Here is a 20,858-nt window from a genome sequence, read left to right on the forward strand (position 1 = left end):
TCACCGGACCACGGTTCAGAGGACGCACCGCACAGGAGTTCTTCGAGTGGCCAGTGCCTTCCAAACGGTCTCCTACGATGCCGCTTGCGTGGTCGCAAGCACTATCCCGTTAGTCCTTCTCCTACAGGAGGACATCCGCTGCCACGACGAAAAGGTAGCGAGGGGAAGTCCAGGACCAGACATACGAAAGCGGCAAAGGGAAGAGACCATGGGACGCTGGCAACAACAATGGACAGCCGGAGCGGGGCAACCGAGATCGCCGGGGATGAAGACGAGGAGAATTATCCCGGACATTATGTCCTGGGTAAATCGCAAGCACGGAGAAATTGATTTCTATCTCTCTCAACTCTTTACAGGGCATGGGTTTCTCCGGAGCTACTTCGTCGGAAAAGGCATCCTCGACGGCTCGCCAAACTGCCCGGTGTGTGAACACCAAGTGGAAGATGTCGACCACGTAATGTTCCACTGTCCACGGTTTGCTCGAACCCAACACGAGATGCAGCAGCAGAGCCACACCCGCTTAACGATAGAAAATCTTGCAGCGGAAATGTGTGCCAACAGCAACACATGGGAAGCAGTCCGGACCGCCGCAAGGACCATCTTCAGAAACCTCCAAGTGAGATGGAATGAGGAAAGTCCACCTACGGCCAGACGGAGACGACAACAACGACGGCGGAACACGGAACAAACGGGACAGCAACAGCTGCCGCCGTGACCGCACCAAAGGATGACGACAATGGAAGCAGCAGCAGCAGCAACGAGTAACCAGAGCAGCAGCAGGAGCTAGACCCCACCGGAAGTAGCGGCTACGGACGGGCGGAATTAAGCAGCAGCAGCGGAAGGAAGGCACGAAGCAGCAGCAGCTGAGACAACTAGGACGAATGACGCAGTAGCAGCATTGGAAAGCAGCAGCGCGTCAACAGGATGGGTGCATCGCACAAACGTTCCTGCATGGAGTACTACGCACATCAAGCGCATCGGCAGGGTTCGGATCAGGTCGAGGAGTGGTTTAGTTAGGGTCCCATCGGCTGCCGGGTCCGCTTCACGGGCCCAGCGTCACGATGAATCCCACATAACCCATCTCGGAGGGATTGGTTTGTAGCCGCAAGCCGCCCTTCGAGGTGGGTACCTTTTGAAGGTTCCCTCCCCGTTAACAAAAAAAAAAAAAAAAGGTAAGTCAGAGTATGACAATAATTTCCCAGTAGCACATAAATTATAAAGCACATAATTTTTGTAACATTTTTTAAAGACAAACAATCCCAGAACACGAAGAAATCTGGGCTGATTTTTCGATGGATGGACTTCCACTTCATAAGAGTGGGCCAGCGGAGTTCTGGCCAATTCTAATGAAGTTGTGCCAAATGCCCGATGTTCCCGTCATGGTAGTGGCAATTTTTTGTGGCCGATCAAAGCCTCAAAATGTTGAGCAGTACCTACGTTCGTTTGTGGCAGAAAAGAACGAGTTGCAGGAAAATGGTGTGCTCATCAATGGGTGTAATTACAAAGTGCGTATACGTGCAATTATTGCTGATTCACCTGCACGTGTTTTTATTAAAGGTATGCATTTAAATGAAAAACAAAAACTGTTACATCTTGTTCTATCTATTCTAATTTTATTCTATTTCTAACATTCTATTTTTAGGAGTTGTGTCTTACAATGCCAGAAATAGCTGCCAAAAATGTGAGACAGTCGGACAGTACGATTCTTCATCTAGAAGAATATACTACGAAGGAATCGGTGCATTGAAGCGTACTAATGACAAATTTAAAAATTTGGAATATCCAATGCACATCAAAATTCCAACTCCTTTAACACAGCTCACAAATTTTGACATGATTCAAGATGTAATCGTGTCCGACCGGTTGATTTGATAGATCTGGGATTGATGAAAAAGCTGTTGAAGGGATGGCTACATGGACTTAAAGGATTCCCCCCGAAGTGGAGCAATGAACATGTTGGCGCCATTTCAACATGTTTAGAAAATTTAGCGCTTCCGTCGGAAATACTTCGACAGATGCGAGGCCTCAGTTACCTTAAACACTAGAAAGGTACTGAACTGCGATCATTTTTGCATTATGTCAGCATTGTAGTACTTAAAGATAGGATATCGGATTTCGCCCAACAACATTTTCTGCTGTTTTTCTGCGGAATCACGCTTCTGTTCTCTTACGCATATGAAGATCATTGGGAACAGGCAAGGGACATGTTAGATAAATTTGTAAACGAGTTTCGTAATGTTTATGACAAAAGCCTTATATCTAACAACGTTCACAATATCCAACATGTTTACGATGATGTGTGTAGGTTCGGTCCGTTAGAAGAAATATCGACATATCCGTTTGAGAACGATCTCCAACGCATTAAAAATTTGCCCCGAAAGGTAATCGATGCTTAGAACAAGTAGTGAATCGAATAACGGAGATAAAGTTGTGCAATATTGCTAAGGCAAAACCACAGCGAAAAAATATCCGATCCTTACAACAAAAGGTCACGACATAGCGTTGTATGTGAAACGTGATTTTCTATTAAAAAAGGGCATAGAAACGAATGGTTCATGATGAAAAACAATGCCATTATGAAATATTGCCGAGCTGCGCAAGAGGGATCAACAATAGCTGTGTACGCATACACATTCACCAAATATTTTGAACTGTTCCGAGATACATGTTCTTCCAGAATAAAACACACGTTTAGGACTAAGATAAAATACATTTCGCAATCGAAGTCGTTAAAGTAGATGTTGCTGATATAAGGTGCAAACTTGTTTCAATTAAAATAGACAATGGAGAAGGCCTAATAGTATCTCCTCTGCTGCATACTTTGGCATAGGCAAACAACATTAAAATGTGTAATACTTATTTTTTTAAATTGTGTCAATGTTATGTTATAGTGTTTGTAATGTAATGTTATTTATTTATTCACCTCAAACAGGCTGTCTAATTGTATTATCTCGCCATACTCTAATGTGATATATTTAAAACACTAAATTTTTTGTGTGGTACCAAATAAAACTTATAACTTAAAATCTCACATGGTAACTGTTGTTTTTTTGTGATTGACAATTTATTGTCGGTATTTCATTTATAAACGGTTCATATTTTTTAATATACATCTGTTTACTATACAAGAAAAAAAATGTGCAACGCAACACTGCTTCAACTTGTGGTTCTCCGATGATAACGAGATCTATTTGATTCGTCTTAAGCAATTCTGTTTTTCGCACATCGCAGTTTTCTTAAAAAAAATCGTGAACCATTTTGTCGGTGGCTATGCTGTAACGATTGCTAGCCACTTCTTTAAAAAGCTTTAGAATATGCCCATGTGCTGCCATCGAGATCTTTGATTCGCCAGGCATTCCACCACCTTGCTAACTACATAATGGCAAATCATATTTATCAAACAATAGATCCAGTGCAAAATGCATTCTGTAAAATGCAGAATTCGTAATCGGTTTTCAATCACCTGAGTTAGATCATTTAAGTTTGAAATCTTATAAAAATCTAACTCAGGTCTTACCACACTACCCGCCTCAAGGTCACAAACGGTATTTTGCACAGTAGAAACCACTGCTTCCAAAGTACCGATGCGCCTTTCCACTTTCTGCATTTCCTTCCACATACCTGACATTTCGTTGGTCAGGTTGTCCATGCTGGTTTTCATGGCTGTTAATAGATCCATCATTGCGTTAGGCGGCTGCTGCTGGGTGGCTGTTGATATATGGGCTACAGGAACATTTTGTGTGGTCGGCGTCTGGGGCCCGCTATGTTCCGCTTGCTTTGGCGTCCTTGTTGGCCCTTTATAACTTGGACGTTTTACCTCCGAGGAAGGCCTATCTTCTTCCATTGGGTACGTCCGATTGCTACTAGTAGCTTGTGTAGCACGGCTTTCTTCGTTCACCCGGCGAATTAGTACTCCGCTTTCAAGTTTCTTAAGAAGCTGGCCAATTTCAACCGGCGTTTTCGCTTTCTTCACCTCCGGTTCACTCGCGAATTTGCTCTGCGCGCGAATTGGCTTGTTGTTAAATTCCATCTTTAATCCTGTAATAACCCATTTTCACAAGTTTTATCACTCACAAATGTCACCACAAAGCAAGTGTTCCTTGCATTAATCTCTAACTGTCGTGCGAGTTATAACACTATTAACTTTACCTGTATAATTTTGCTTTCAAAATGAACCTGTATTTTAAAAAAAATTACCGAGTACTTTAATATTTGGCTTTTAACCGTTTGACTTGTTGACAGTTTTGATATCACGTTGCATACGATAGCCGGAATATGTAGGTTTAGTCCTCCACGGTTTCGGGGCAAGGCTAGGTTATTCAGCGGCACACGTATGCCTCCGAATCCTTGCCACAGGAATGAGCCAATAGTAATGGACACTTTGGCTATGTCTATGGCTCTCGTACCACATACAGAAGCCACATACCATAGCTTGGGCAGGAGAAAACCATTGAGGAGGGTTATCTTCTGCATTAGGTTTAGATCCCTCATGCGATGAAGCTACACCAGACGTCGGAATTGATTGATGACGATGTCCCAGTTGTGCCCCACCGCTTCACGAATGCCTAGCAATCGCAACCTTTCTACTGTCTTCAACCAGGTGATAGTGATGGTGTGGTGTGTCGTGACATGTCCAACGTCAAGTGCTTCTGTTTTTCCAACGTTGAGTGAAGCACCGGAGCATAAACCGAAAGCATCAATAGCCGCTTTGATCCGCCCGATTTTTTCGGGAGAGGTAGTCACCGACCAATAGCGCCTATCAACCGTTGTTTACCAACATTCTGCTCCGGGAAACCATGCGGTTTATTATTCTTAGTCGGTGCTGCATTGAAGCGCGTTCCGACTACGATTGTATTCAACGCCATTAATCTTTTGGTAAGAAATATTTAATTAGAATATCTACCATTAAACTTTTCTTCTTGCAGATAGAACGAAAATTGTGCTTGGTATAAACGTTCCCACTGTTAAAATCGGCAGCTTTAAAGAAAATTTTTCATATGCAATCAAAATCGACTGGAATTGGAGAAGGACGAAATAAACAAAAGTTCGCAAAAAAATTATGTGATGGAAGTGTTGGAACGTTTCGACGGCTTGGAACATAATGCTGACAGTCTCCGGTAGGTTGACGAGTGCAAAAATCGTATTAACCTTTTATACATTCCCCTAAGATTAACCTTTTAGGTGCATGACGATCGTATCCATTTAAGAAGACCAGCAATTACGATGATAATGGTATTGCGTAAGGCAGTGTATTTTAGCACTCCTGATTTGTATCGTGCGATGTTTTAGAGATTATTGGTAGAGAATCAAGTGTGCAAGACACGAAGAAACAGCTTCGATGGATATATGTAGATGCTTAAAATGCAAGTGAATTTAGTTTCGCGTATAGATACGACACGTATCAAGATCGATCCACCGAAGGCTTGCAGAAAGTGTCATAATGCTCGCGGATCTAATCGATATAAGCACTATTAGAAAAATCAGTAGCACAAAGTTGCGTTTAAAGCGGAACATCAGTCGTGTTATGCGTATGTATCTGTTGATGGCCTCGCGGTCCGTAACATATTTTTATTCCCTTATTCGTAGCCTACAGCTGAAATGTAAACCTACGAAGTATTGTGCGGATTTGTTTGTTTAACAAGATACCCAAGCTTTTGATGACCGGGTATCAGTTACCATAGGGAATAAAAATCTGGAACCGACAAACATCGATACAACGGACCCGCGATGCAGAGTACAAAATCGTGGGCGTTGTACAAGAAAATGTAATTCTAGGGCAATAGCTTTTGATCATAATAATACATCCGATGTGTGTCAATTAGCAGGTAAAGATCGCTGCATGTATTGATCAAAGAGTGTGCGTTTGAATGATGAATAGAATGCGGCAGCAAATTTGTATATCGAAATCGGAAACAGAACCGTGCTGCTATTTATATACGACCACAGCGGTGATCACTATTAACGATACTTTTCATTACACCAGTGGCACAAATTCAAATTTTCGACTCAACTCTATGGTGAATTGATGTATCAAAGGAAGTTTTTTCACCACAGCTGTGACATTACCGCGGTGTTATGGTGAGCGTTCATGTCAACAAAGCAAAGCGAAAGTGGAAGTGCTTAGCTGTACAGTTTCATTTAAAAGTGTTGCGGTAAAATGAGCACTACACGATCAACTTCATCTGGCCGCAGGAAGAGCCGTGAACTAGAAGGTCAACGAAAGTCCGGTGCGTTTTACTGGCGCACGGCACAGATTCCGAAAGCCTATGAAAAGCACCATGGTGAAAAAGATTAAAAAGGTGAGTCGAAACAGGACTGCTAACCGGCAGCAGTTTCGACTCACCATGTATTGAGTTGTCAAAATTTTCGACCCGCCGAAACTGAGTCGATATATGAGTCGAAAATTTGAATTTGATGCGTTTTGTGCCACTGGTGTACAGACATATTGAACATTGCGTGGTCTACACAAACTAATTGTAATATTTTTTTTTTATTTCTTTCTGTAATCCTTCCATATTCATTATTGACGATACACGAGTGATAAGCGCGAACCACAAGGTAAGCTAAACTTTTCCTATTCTTCGGACACATAAACGGGCAAACAATCCTAATCTAATTCTATTATTCACTTCTCCTTACAGAAAAAGTAAAAAAAAACTTCAAAAAAAATGAACGATATTATTTGGCTCTATTTCCTACGTTGGAGAGCATTTTGTTGCTCTCCAGCGTCAACAGGTGGCGTTAAATTTTATTTACCCTTTCGCACCAACAGATGGCGCTTTTTATCGAACTAAACTGCTCCCGCGCGTTTCTGATCGAAAATGATCGCACCAGTCTTCCATGCGAGCTCGAACGATAGCTCGAACAACCGTCGTACCGCACCTCTTCGAGCCTCGTAAACTGCCCGTATTGTTCATTGGGAAGAAACAGCGCAAGCAAGAAAAGCAAACACATGTTTTTTTTGCGCGCAACAAATCTATAGCAAAAAAGGTAGCATCACGAAGGTACCCATGACACTTTTAATTCGTGACGTCACAACATTTTTATACGACCTGCCCAAAACGATATTCTATCCATAGCTGTCCAATTCCCTCCGCCAGCTGAAATTGAGGAATGGTGAATTTGATTTTGTGGTGAAAATGTCACTTGGGCTTACTCCTGGTACATCGATTGGTATAACAGCCGAACAAAAATTAGCTGCAGCTCTACGGTTTTTCGCAACAGGTCACTTCCAACAAGGTGTTGGAAAAGATTTCCACATACCAATGGCACAGTCGACGTTTTCTACTATGTTGACCAAGGTTTTGAACAGTATGGAACGGAAGCTATGTTCAAAATACATCATGTTGGATATGTCCGAAGCAGACGCAGAAGCAGCAAACCAGTATTTTAACGAGAAATCTGGAATCAGTGGCGTAGTTATGTGTGCAGATGGGACACACATCAGAATAAAGCGCCCAAATACGAATGAGCATTTCTACTACAATCGCAAAGGAGTTTTCAGTATAAATGCTTTGATGGTATGTGCATTGAACTTGATTTGAATGTTTGTTTAATATTACACAGTGGAATATTTATTAACAAATGTAATTATAACCCATATTTCAGATATGTGATCACCAGCAAAGAATAAGATTTGTAAATGCAAAATATGGTGGAGCCAAACACGATGCGCATGTATGGAACCGGAGCCCTGCGCGTAGTTTTTTTGCGGCCAAGCATCGCAACGGCAACACAGCCTTTAAGTTGCTAGGTACTACCTTTTTAATTCAATTAAATCCCATCCAGATTTATCCCACGTTGCAAGGACTTTCTATCCCACTACGTGGTAAAATAAATTTAGTAAGCCAGAAATGGCAGGCATGACCTTATTAGTCGTTACGCCAAGAAGATGTTATGTTTTTAATATTAATTATTAATATATTCTGTTGTTTAATAGGTGATTCAGCATATCCAAGAGAAGACTGGTTACTCATACCTGTCAGAGATGCAAATCCGAGCTCTGCAGATGCTCAGTACAACGAACGACACACTGCAGGACGTATTATAATTGAGCGAACGTTTGGAGTTTTAAAGAGCAGATTTCGATGTCTTGCCGGAACACGAGAGCTACAATATGCACCTTCCAAATGTGTTAAAATAATAAATGTATGTTGTGTGCTTCACAACATGTGCATCGAACATGGAATAAATTCATAACAAATCATGGTCGTTTATTTGTGTTTTACTAACTAAATTGAGGTACACAACAATAGACAAGTAAATGTGGAGAAACCAGAGATGTGTGAACGAACCTTTGTCGCAAGGTTGTGTCACTAGTTGAGTGATGAGATCGTAAACTTTTGCCATATTCGTAGATCGGTAGCACACTGTGCTTGCGTGTATCTACTGGTAAAATAGACTAAACATGGTGCAGCCAGAATCGCATCGTTTAACTAATAAATCGTATTTAGTTCGAGTTGTATTGTTACAACATTACACTTGGCCAGTGGCGGATCTAACGGTGGGCGAAGTAGACAACCGCAAGGCGTCTCATCCTTTCGAGGCCTCAAAAATCTGGTTTTGTGTTCTCACGCGCTGTGATATTGTTTTGTGGTTAATCACGGAACCCAAAAATATAGATAATAACTATTACGATTTATTTCAATACGACAATATTAACGCGACGCGAGCTCTGCATGATCGAACGCTACAAACCCGAATGGCCGGTGATCGAAAGGCCGTCCCGTGCCAACGTCCTTGCTAGAATCCAAAATGAGGGAAACATGGTTGGGCCCACGAGCCTAGCACGTGGGATCGCTGGGATGACATCTCTTGTCATCTAAGGATGTCGCACGTCGTGAGAAGCCCAGATGACGATGTCGCGTGACACAAGACGTGTCCACAACATCTGGTTACTTAGAACATGCAACACAATGACAGAGTGTAAGAACACACTAGTAAAGGAGCCTCCACTAGCATTTCACTCAGCACCTCCAAGAAGAATGATTTGCTACTGCTCTCGATTTTCAAATCTGCCCCAGCCTTTCAAATGCGGTTCTTTTCCGCGATGAATGATTGGTGCACTATGTTTGGATCTTCCGACACGTTCATGTGATTGAACTTACACGAACTTGCTTTTGAATCGTAGCAACCACCTCATTGAAAAACATTTCATGAAAACTCTGCTTGTATTTCGTGTCCATTTATACTCCTTGATTTTAAAGAAAGTTTTATATGACATTTAATTTTAATATCAATAAAAAATCATTTAGGTTATCACAAAAGATGGAAAGGATTTTATTTTGGTTTATATAAACTAGATTTTTGAAGCTTAACTATTGCATTGAATGCATACCATGGTAATCGAACTGGACTTATAAAAAGGCTGTTTTAAGAAGAACATAGCGTCTAATACATGTTTAGCTAATAGCCCTACTTACATCTAGTATTGCTTAAAGTGAATGACTAAGATAAAATTAAGGAAAAAATATGTTTGTATTATTAAAGTAGGTGAAATAGAATAATATGAATTTAATATTTAAGAATAATATGAATAATATGAATTAATGAAGAAAATTAAAAACAAGAAATTAAATAAAAATAACAGGCACTATACTATATCACAAGGTTTTAGCGTTTTAGCAAGGATTTTGGCGTTTCAGGTTTTGGTTCATTTCTCGAAGTTCTTGTAGGATGAGGGTTTGGTTTTCTGCTAATGTATCCATTTTTGTCACCATCGATTTCAATAGTTCCGTCTGTTGTTGGGCTAATTCTCTGATGTCTATTGTTTTTCTGCGTTTTTGTTGTGGCTGGTTTTCTTCGTCACTATCGGTTATCAAAATGCTGGACTGTTGATGTGGATCCAATGAGGAATTGTTATTGCTGGTACTGGTTTCAGAGATGGTTGCGGATGAAGAACTGTGTGTATTTGTGTCTTGTTGAAACTGGTTGCTATTGTGATCTATGCCGTATATGTTTCCTGCATGGCCCTCGTCATCGTCTTTGAAGCAAAGGAGGAGAGCAATTCTCTCCTCCAATGCGGTTAACGGCTCTGCAGTCGAGGGGCCTGCTCCCGATGCCGTGAGGTTTCTTTGAATCTTGGCCCATTTCTTCTTGGTGCTGTATTTCAAGTTTTTCCATACCTACGGGTTTGTATTACAAGCATTAAAATAGTTTCAAAGTAGTACATAGAACAATTTATTTTGCTTACCGTTGTCCATTCCTCTGCACTTTTAAAAGGCGGCCCAAACATGTTTAATTCTAAAGCAAGCTGTTGCCAGAAGGATTTCTGGCTACCTTTAGCAAAACCCTTAGCAATATCTGGTCGTTCTTCCATCAGGTCGACCAGTTTACCGAACTGGTTTCTTTTTGTTATTGGTTTACGGTTCCTAAACAAAAAAATATATCAATTTTCGAAAATATACTCTCTACCTTAACACGTTGACTGCCAAGCATTGTCTTGAATGAAAGTGATCTTCATATGATTTACATTTTGATACACGATTCGTATACCAAATTCACATACATTCTGATACTTTCTATCAAAAATTATTGCCAAGACAACCAACGTGTTAAAGAATAAATTAAAAAAAAACATAATGCTTTAATTTACATCTTGTCACTAGGTCACAGAATTGACGTTGCAAGGATCACAGTTTTTGAGCGAATGAGTAAAATATGACGCTCTGATTTATTTTTTCATCTAGTCGGTTAGTTTACAGCGTCGGTTTGAGTTCTTGATTTCTTGGTTCAATTCAAGATCTGTTTTGCCGATTTCATTTGACGTTTGGACGCCCTTAAGATGCATTATCTGCTCACCCACGCATTCGTGTTACCATGGTTACCCTTTCTTTGCGACCAAAATCGATTTGACAGATTGGTAAAGTTTTTTTATAACTCAATTCGGTATTTTCTCTGCAATGTGAAATAAAAAAAACTAATTGAATGAAGAACATGGTGGCACTGAATAGGATCAATCTGCTTTCCTTGTTTCGACGGTTCAATTCACAGTGTTATAAATAACGAAGAATTTTTATTATTCTTAATTTATTTGAATTTATTTGATTTAAATTATTTGAAAATTTAATTAAATTAACAATTTGAAAATTAGCCTAGAGATACAGAATCGATCGCCTGAAAGTGAGGATTTCGCATGGTGCCTTTCTCCAGAGCCTTCAGAACGCTAGCGCTATCTGTAAAGATAACGTTAGGTCTGTCACCGACAGTGGCTTCTTCAGATACTATAGTGATAGCAATAGCTTCTGCTGAAAATATTGAAGTATTTTCGGGAAGCTTTATGCTGCAGCTGGTATTGGTTGAGGATATTCCACAACCTGCAGTGCTATTCTCGACTGAACCATCAGTGTATATTTTGTTGAAGATCTTGTATTCGTCGGCTATTAGTCTTTTAAAGTGTTGTAGAACTTGTATTTTGTTGGCTCTTGCTTCGCACAGTCGGTGTAAAGTCCAATCAACTTGTGGACTGTTATTGAACCATGGTCGGCTGGAATTGGTGATGAGTTGGGTGATTTTTGGTGGATTGTGACCTGTAAGTAGAAAGAACTGGTGGGCTGGTGATAAAGGCACCTGTTACCTTTTTTAAAGCAGAGTTGTATATTGGAGCCAGTCTGCATGCAAAATCTGTGCTGCCTATGGTGACAAACTCAACACCATAAAGCAGTTTAGGGACGAACCAACTGTTGAAGATGTCGAGTAACGTTTTCCTAGACGAACGTATCCTTCCACAGCCTAGTAGTTGCAAAAGATGTAGTCTACTTTTGATTCCTTTTTTTATGTGTATATAGTGTTGACGGAAAATTAGTCGGGAGTCTATCACGATTCCAAGAATTTTGGCTGACCTAACATTAGGAACATGGTTTGATTTGATTTTTATAGCTTTGAGAGGTCTGTTATGTGAGTTATTACAAATGTGTAAGATCTTGCTTTTTGTGAGAGATAGGTTGTGCCCATTTTTACAGCACCAATTGTAGAGTTTATTTAATGCTATCTGTAGTTTAATTCTATTATCTTTTTCAGATATGTCCGAAGTGACTAAAGTAATGTCATCTGCGTAGATGAAAGTATGTGTGTTAGTAGGGATAGATGAGATTAAGGATTCCATGCTTATAAGGAACAGGATAGGTGATAGTATAGCTCCTTGCGGGACACCATTTTCTAATGTCTTTTGTTTTGATATATTAGTTCCTATAAGAACTTGGAATGCACGGTCGGTGAGAAAATTCTGAATGAAATTAGTCAGACGTCCTCCTAAACCCCATTTACGCAGCTATTCAAGTATGCCCGGGCGCCAGGTGCGATCAAATGCGATTTCTCCCTTCCAATTCTTGAACTAAACGTCTGTTTACTAATCGTTCCAGAACTTTACTGATACAGCATAATAGGGAGATTGGTCGATAGCTATCTACGCAGTGATTATTTTTCCGCTTTTAGTTTTGGGACGATGAAACTGGATTTCCATTTAGCTGGAATCACACCAGTATTCCAAATGTTGTTGTATATGTTTAGAAGTCATTTTAGAGCAAGTTCAGGAAGCTGTTTTAGCAGAGGGTACCCGATGTCGTCAGGTCCGGCAGAATTTTCTTTACATTTTTGTAGCGCCCAGTTTAATTCCTCTAACGAGAAATCTTTGTTGTAGATTTCCTTGTTTGTATCGCGGAAGGAGATTTTAGATTTATTCCGGATATTTTGTTGTCTGATGAATGAGGAAGGATATTTGCAGGTGGCAGAAACCTCATAGAAATGTTGCGCGAAAAGCTCAGCTACCCCTGCCTGAGTAGTCTTTCACAAGCGTTGGAAAGGAAACTTGCTCTTTTCCTGATAGGCACTTCACTTTCCTCCAAATGTCTTTGCAAGACAGTGAAGGGTTTATACTTGATGCAAGATGAGGGGCATCAGGATTATTCTGAATTCTGCTACCTTTCCTATGTTTCCTTAGTGCTCTCCTTCTATCCGTGATGGCTAATCTGATTGATTCATTCCACCATGGAACATATTTATTGGGAATTTTTCCAGTTGTTCGCGGAATACTTTGCTCCGCGGCCTTAAGAATTATACTGCAAAAGGTGTCAACTGATATCAGTGCTGGCTCTGTAATAGCATTGTCGATAAAGAATCTATAAGTCGGCCAGTCGGCTTCGTTATACCTCCATCTTGGGCGCAGCTGAGGACGTGCACCGTTATGGCTGCTGTAAATGAGGATAGGAAAAAGGTCACTGCCGTGCAAATCCTTCTCTACCGATAAACTGAATAGTGAAGCAGAGCAAGATGACACTACACAATGGTCAATGCTGGATCTTGTGCCATCACTTGGAGATATTCGGGTGGGGGATGGGTTACTTAATACATGAAGATTGTTTAGATTAAAAATATTATCAAGGACTTATTATGATTATTTCGCGGGTTGTTCCAATTTGTGTTAGAAGCATTCAAATCACCTACAAGGACTATAGGACCATTGATTTGGTTTAGAGTTTGTGTAAGATACACAGAAAGTTCATTAGTAGGGCGTAGTTTGTTGGGTAAGTAGGTACAGACGAAATTAATTTGAAATGGTATAATAGTCGAGATTGTTAGAAGAGGTAGGTCACAGGAGATATTAAGGGTTTTGTAAGGGATGTCTTTTCTAATACCAAGTCCAACGCTATGTTATAGAGTTGGTTTTCGATTAAAAATCCAATTGTAATTTTTTAAGGTATTGGTATGTAGTGTTTTAGGAATATGATTAATTTCTTGCAATGCGATGAAGCAGGGATTATATTTTAGAATAATTATTTTAAGTTCATCAATATTTTTATTCATGCCTCTGATATTCCAAGAAAGTATATAGGAAGAAGGGTTTGAATTATTATTTGGCATATCGAAAACAGAAGATAAGTCAGGGCGGGAGCAATTATTATCAAATCAGAGATCATTATTTCCTTGTTATGTTGGAATCATTAGTGCTTTCTGCAGGTTTTTGATCGTTTCCTAGTCTTTACTTGTGTGTTTCCGATACCTTCATTTGTATTAGATTTTATTTCGGTAGAACAGCTCTCTTCTGTGGAAGAAGAAGTGTCAACTTTTCTCTTTTGCGTCAATTTACCGTTAGAAATGTCGTTTAGGTCGTTGTTTGTTGGTGAGTTTGTGTGGTTAGTGTGACATTCGGTGTGTGTAGTGTTGTTTGTGTTAGGTGCGTTACTTTAGCTGTCAGTGAGGCATGATTCTGTGCGTGTATTGGGTGTGTGTTTTATGGTGTTGATGTACATCTTACGTAGGTTGTCTCGTTCGTTTTGCAGTTGAGCTGTATTTTCCATCATCTCTTCCATTTTGGCTTGTAGTGATGCTACTGTTTTTGTTAATTCTATAATCATTTGGTCTTTAGCCGATTCTTGTTGCGCGATTTGTATTCTTTCGTTAACCGATTTTTCTCTGTTTGCGAAGATGGTTTTGGCCTGAGCATATGAGATGCTGTTGTCTATTTTAATTTTGATTATCGTTTGTTCGTCTAGGTACGATGGGCCAGATCTGTTCATGGAGACATGATTACCCAGGCAATTTTTACATTTACTGGGAGATGAACACTCTCCGTGTTCAAGCTCTCCACAGTTCATGCAGCGACTTTCATGTGTACACCTGTTTTTGGTGTGTCCAATAATTAGACAATTGGTGCAGGTTATTGGTCGGGGATAGTATGTGCGTGTTTTAACAATTAAGCAACCAACACGTATCTCGGTTGGTACTGTAGCAGATAATATCTAATCTAATCTGCACTATCTAATCTGCTATACAGCTAATATGAAAATTAACAGCCATAACCCAAATTTATGACCCACATAAAATAATCATGAGTCCAATGCAAGATACATGTGCTGCGTAAGCATTGGACACATGATTATTTAATAAACACCAAACCAAAAAAACAAAAACTGACCCGCGCAGCCCAAAATTGTTTGCGAGGCAAAACATGTACATGCTATGTCGTTGTGCTATGTCATGCTATCGTTTAAGTAGGTCAACCCGCGTTACCAACAGAACAGAACAGAACAGAACAACAGAACCAACAGAAGAACAACAAAGGCAAAGTCAAATGTAAGCAAACTTAAAATTGATATAATAAAGTACCGGGCCGAAAAGCAAGACAGGTTCAATCTGGACTTGACAGGTGACTCAACAAATGAAATCAAAGTGTTACAGTACCACAACAGAGTCAATTTTTAGAAGGAAGGAGTGGGTCGGCCTTATCTCTCCGTTCTCTTTACGCATAAAGCGCTTGACTGAGATAATCTTCTGTTCTTTCATCTCGCTCAAAATTTCGTCGTCAGAGAGTCCGTCTAAGTTTTTGCATACGATCACGCACTGAACACTATTGAAGTGTGGGTGTGGAGCGATGCTCACTTCTGTACCGTTGATCAGTTTTTTTAAGCTTTGCAGCTTGTCAAATTGCGCCCGATTTCTGGTTTTAATCAGCAATTTCGTACCCCTGTCTATTGGTGTGCAAGGCTCTATGGCACCTGCGTGGCTGGACAGGCTTTTTCCTATTACGAATGGATTCGTTGGTAGTATAGAGCCTTCGTTTGCGCTTAGTACCAAAAAAAGCAGTTCACCTTTTGTGTTTTCAGGATCCATCCATGTTGGTGCCTGACGCCCACGGTTGTTGGGTGGTATATGTGTATATGTATAACGGGGCCGGGCCTTCCCATGATTAAATGGGAGGCAGAAATATTAGTTTTATGTGGTTTTAATTATGGTTTATGGGCAACAAATGTAATTTCTTTACCAATACCAATGAAAGCTTGAGCGCCAAAAGTTGGCAGCGCAATTCACAGAGTGGTTACGCACTCTTCCTCCACTGTGATATACACTGTCTCTCTCTTTTACTCGCTAGTAAAAAACACACTGGAGTTCGGTGCGTCTCCGAGATTAACCGAATATCAGTAGATCGCACACTCTCTCTTTAACTCAATGCTCAGCTAACAAAAACACGTCTGCTCGCTTCAGAGTTACGCACTGGACTGTTGGCAGCGCTGAGCAACGTCCGTACACACGTGCCCGTGTCAGGATACGACACACAGTCGATGATCACCCGCTCACCAGAACGGACCTCGCGAACGCGATAAGCAAAGTGAACACAAAAGAATATACGTGTGAAATAGTCCAATAAATATTATACCGCAAATAAATTGGCTATAAGTCTATTAACACACCTAGATCCTTGATGCAGTTTGTCCTTTCTAGTTGTTGTCCGTTTATTTCATAGCTAAAGAGCGCTGGAGCTCGCGAGCGACTATAGGTGATAGTTGCACATGAGGAAAATTGCACCAAATACCCGAAAAAGCTCCGAAAAAGCTCCGAAGGAAAATTGCACCAAATCCGAGCTCTGCAGATGCTCAGTACAACGAACGACACACTGCAGGACGTATTATAATTGAGCGAACGTTTGGAGTTTTAAAGAGCAGATTTCGATGTCTTGCCGGAACACGAGAGCTACAATATGCACCTTCCAAATGTGTTAAAATAATAAATGTATGTTGTGTGCTTCACAACATGTGCATCGAACATGGAATAAATTCATAACAAATCATGGTCGTTTATTTGTGTTTTACTAACTAAATTGAGGTACACAACAATAGACAAGTAAATGTGGAGAAACCAGAGATGTGTGAACGAACCTTTGTCGCAAGGTTGTGTCACTAGTTGAGTGATGAGATCGTAAACTTTTGCCATATTCGTAGATCGGTAGCACACTGTGCTTGCGTGTATCTACTGGTAAAATAGACTAAACATGGTGCAGCCAGAATCGCATCGTTTAACTAATAAAACGTATTTAGTTCGAGTTGTATTGTTACAACATTACACTTGGCCAGTGGCGGATCTAACGGTGGGCGAAGTAGACAACCGCAAGGCGTCTCATCCTTTCGAGGCCTCAAAAATCTGGTTTTGTGTTCTCACGCGCTGTGATATTGTTTTGTGGTTAATCACGGAACCCAAAAATATAGATAATAACTATTACGATTTATTTCAATACGACAATATTAACGCGACGCGAGCTCTGCATGATCGAACGCTACAAACCCGAATGGCCGGTGATCGAAAGGCCGTCCCGTGCCAACGTCCTTGCTAGAATCCAAAATGAGGGAAACATGGTTGGGCCCACGAGCCTAGCACGTGGGATCGCTGGGATGACATCTCTTGTCATCTAAGGATGTCGCACGTCGTGAGAAGCCCAGATGACGATGTCGCGTGACACAAGACGTGTCCACAACATCTGGTTACTTAGAACATGCAACACAATGACAGAGTGTAAGAACACACTAGTAAAGGAGCCTCCACTAGCATTTCACTCAGCACCTCCAAGAAGAATGATTTGCTACTGCTCTCGATTTTCAAATCTGCCCCAGCCTTTCAAATGCGGTTCTTTTCCGCGATGAATGATTGGTGCACTATGTTTGGATCTTCCGACACGTTCATGTGATTGAACTTACACGAACTTGCTTTTGAATCGTAGCAACCACCTCATTGAAAAACATTTCATGAAAACTCTGCTTGTATTTCGTGTCCATTTATACTCCTTGATTTTAAAGAAAGTTTTATATGACATTTAATTTTAATATCAATAAAAAATCATTTAGGTTATCACAAAAGATGGAAAGGATTTTATTTTGGTTTATATAAACTAGATTTTTGAAGCTTAACTATTGCATTGAATGCATACCATGGTAATCGAACTGGACTTATAAAAAGGCTGTTTTAAGAAGAACATAGCGTCTAATACATGTTTAGCTAATAGCCCTACTTACATCTAGTATTGCTTAAAGTGAATGACTAAGATAAAATTAAGGAAAAAATATGTTTGTATTATTAAAGTAGGTGAAATAGAATAATATGAATTTAATATTTAAGAATAATATGAATAATATGAATTAATGAAGAAAATTAAAAACAAGAAATTAAATAAAAATAACAGGCACTATACTATATCACAAGGTTTTAGCGTTTTAGCAAGGATTTTGGCGTTTCAGGTTTTGGTTCATTTCTCGAAGTTCTTGTAGGATGAGGGTTTGGTTTTCTGCTAATGTATCCATTTTTGTCACCATCGATTTCAATAGTTCCGTCTGTTGTTGGGCTAATTCTCTGATGTCTATTGTTTTTCTGCGTTTTTGTTGTGGCTGGTTTTCTTCGTCACTATCGGTTATCAAAATGCTGGACTGTTGATGTGGATCCAATGAGGAATTGTTATTGCTGGTACTGGTTTCAGAGATGGTTGCGGATGAAGAACTGTGTGTATTTGTGTCTTGTTGAAACTGGTTGCTATTGTGATCTATGCCGTATATGTTTCCTGCATGGCCCTCGTCATCGTCTTTGAAGCAAAGGAGGAGAGCAATTCTCTCCTCCAATGCGGTTAACGGCTCTGCAGTCGAGGGGCCTGCTCCCGATGCCGTGAGGTTTCTTTGAATCTTGGCCCATTTCTTCTTGGTGCTGTATTTCAAGTTTTTCCATACCTACGGGTTTGTATTACAAGCATTAAAATAGTTTCAAAGTAGTACATAGAACAATTTATTTTGCTTACCGTTGTCCATTCCTCTGCACTTTTAAAAGGCGGCCCAAACATGTTTAATTCTAAAGCAAGCTGTTGCCAGAAGGATTTCTGGCTACCTTTAGCAAAACCCTTAGCAATATCTGGTCGTTCTTCCATCAGGTCGACCAGTTTACCGAACTGGTTTCTTTTTGTTATTGGTTTACGGTTCCTAAACAAAAAAATATATCAATTTTCGAAAATATACTCTCTACCTTAACACGTTGACTGCCAAGCATTGTCTTGAATGAAAGTGATCTTCATATGATTTACATTTTGATACACGATTCGTATACCAAATTCACATACATTCTGATACTTTCTATCAAAAATTATTGCCAAGACAACCAACGTGTTAAAGAATAAATTAAAAAAAAACATAATGCTTTAATTTACATCTTGTCACTAGGTCACAGAATTGACGTTGCAAGGATCACAGTTTTTGAGCGAATGAGTAAAATATGACGCTCTGATTTATTTTTTCATCTAGTCGGTTAGTTTACAGCGTCGGTTTGAGTTCTTGATTTCTTGGTTCAATTCAAGATCTGTTTTGCCGATTTCATTTGACGTTTGGACGCCCTTAAGATGCATTATCTGCTCACCCACGCATTCGTGTTACCATGGTTACCCTTTCTTTGCGACCAAAATCGATTTGACAGATTGGTAAAGTTTTTTTATAACTCAATTCGGTATTTTCTCTGCAATGTGAAATAAAAAAAACTAATTGAATGAAGAACATGGTGGCACTGAATAGGATCAATCTGCTTTCCTTGTTTCGACGGTTCAATTCACAGTGTTATAAATAACGAAGAATTTTTATTATTCTTAATTTATTTGAATTTATTTGATTTAAATTATTTGAAAATTTAATTAAATTAACAATTTGAAAATTAGCCTAGAGATACAGAATCGATCGCCTGAAAGTGAGGATTTCGCATGGTGCCTTTCTCCAGAGCCTTCAGAACGCTAGCGCTATCTGTAAAGATAACGTTAGGTCTGTCACCGACAGTGGCTTCTTCAGATACTATAGTGATAGCAATAGCTTCTGCTGAAAATATTGAAGTATTTTCGGGAAGCTTTATGCTGCAGCTGGTATTGGTTGAGGATATTCCACAACCTGCAGTGCTATTCTCGACTGAACCATCAGTGTATATTTTGTTGAAGATCTTGTATTCGTCGGCTATTAGTCTTTTAAAGTGTTGTAGAACTTGTATTTTGTTGGCTCTTGCTTCGCACAGTCGGTGTAAAGTCCAATCAACTTGTGGACTGTTATTGAACCATGGTCGGCTGGAATTGGTGATGAGTTGGGTGATTTTTGGTGGATTGTGACCTGTAAGTAGAAAGAACTGGTGGGCTGGTGATAAAGGCACCTGTTACCTTTTTTAAAGCAGAGTTGTATATTGGAGCCAGTCTGCATGCAAAATCTGTGCTGCCTATGGTGACAAACTCAACACCATAAAGCAGTTTAGGGACGAACCAACTGTTGAAGATGTCGAGTAACGTTTTCCTAGACGAACGTATCCTTCCACAGCCTAGTAGTTGCAAAAGATGTAGTCTACTTTTGATTCCTTTTTTTATGTGTAGATAGTGTTGACGGAAAATTAGTCGGGAGTCTATCACGATTCCAAGAATTTTGGCTGACCTAACATTAGGAACATGGTTTGATTTGATTTTTATAGCTTTGAGAGGTCTGTTATGTGAGTTATTACAAATGTGTAAGATCTTGCTTTTTGTGAGAGATAGGTTGTGCCCATTTTTACAGCACCAATTGTAGAGTTTATTTAATGCTATCTGTAGTTTAATTCTATTATCTTTTTCAGATATGTCCGAAGTGACTAAAGTAATGTCATCTGCGTAGATGAAAGTATGTGTGTTAGTAGGGATAGATGAGATTAAGGATTCCATGCTTATAAGGAACAGGATAGGTGATAGTATAGCTCCTTGCGGGACACCATTTTCTAATGTCTTTTGTTTTGATATATTAGTTCCTATAAGAACTTGGAATGCACGGTCGGTGAGAAAATTCTGAATGAAATTAGTCAGACGTCCTCCTAAACCCCATTTACGCAGCTATTCAAGTATGCCCGGGCGCCAGGTGCGATCAAATGCGATTTCTCCCTTCCAATTCTTGAACTAAACGTCTGTTTACTAATCGTTCCAGAACTTTACTGATACAGCATAATAGGGAGATTGGTCGATAGCTATCTACGCAGTGATTATTTTTCCGCTTTTAGTTTTGGGACGATGAAACTGGATTTCCATTTAGCTGGAATCACACCAGTATTCCAAATGTTGTTGTATATGT

The 20,858-nt window shown here is 39.9% G+C and overlaps 2 protein-coding genes across 2 annotated transcripts in view; both read left to right on the forward strand.

Annotated features, from left to right (window-relative positions):
• Positions 1-20,858, forward strand: part of LOC125768162 (uncharacterized) — a 358,599-nt gene that overhangs the window by 90,879 nt on the left and 246,862 nt on the right. The gene's annotated exons all lie outside the window — the stretch shown is intronic.
• LOC125769393 (putative nuclease HARBI1) lies at positions 6,431-10,057 on the forward strand. Its single transcript, XM_049438119.1, has 3 exons — positions 6,431-7,520; positions 7,609-7,753; positions 7,940-10,057. Exons 1-3 carry the CDS (start codon positions 7,140-7,142, stop codon positions 8,197-8,199), a joined length of 786 nt encoding a protein of 261 aa, XP_049294076.1. The 5' UTR covers positions 6,431-7,139; the 3' UTR covers positions 8,200-10,057.

Source organism: Anopheles funestus, chromosome X (assembly GCF_943734845.2).
Source record: "Anopheles funestus chromosome X, idAnoFuneDA-416_04, whole genome shotgun sequence".
In the NCBI taxonomy this organism is placed as follows: domain Eukaryota; kingdom Metazoa; phylum Arthropoda; class Insecta; order Diptera; family Culicidae; genus Anopheles; species Anopheles funestus.

What these genes read in the sequence shown, in the direction of transcription:
- LOC125769393 (XM_049438119.1), top strand. Translation starts at nt 7,140, where the DNA reads ATGTCACTTGGGCTTACTCCTGGTACATCGATTGGTATAACAGCCGAA. An exon ending in TCAGTATAAATGCTTTGATG is followed by an intron (nt 7,521 to 7,608) that starts GTATGTGCATTG and finishes CCCATATTTCAG; the next exon opens with ATATGTGATCACCAGCAAAG. An exon ending in CACAGCCTTTAAGTTGCTAG is followed by an intron (nt 7,754 to 7,939) that starts GTACTACCTTTT and finishes GTTGTTTAATAG; the next exon opens with GTGATTCAGCATATCCAAGA.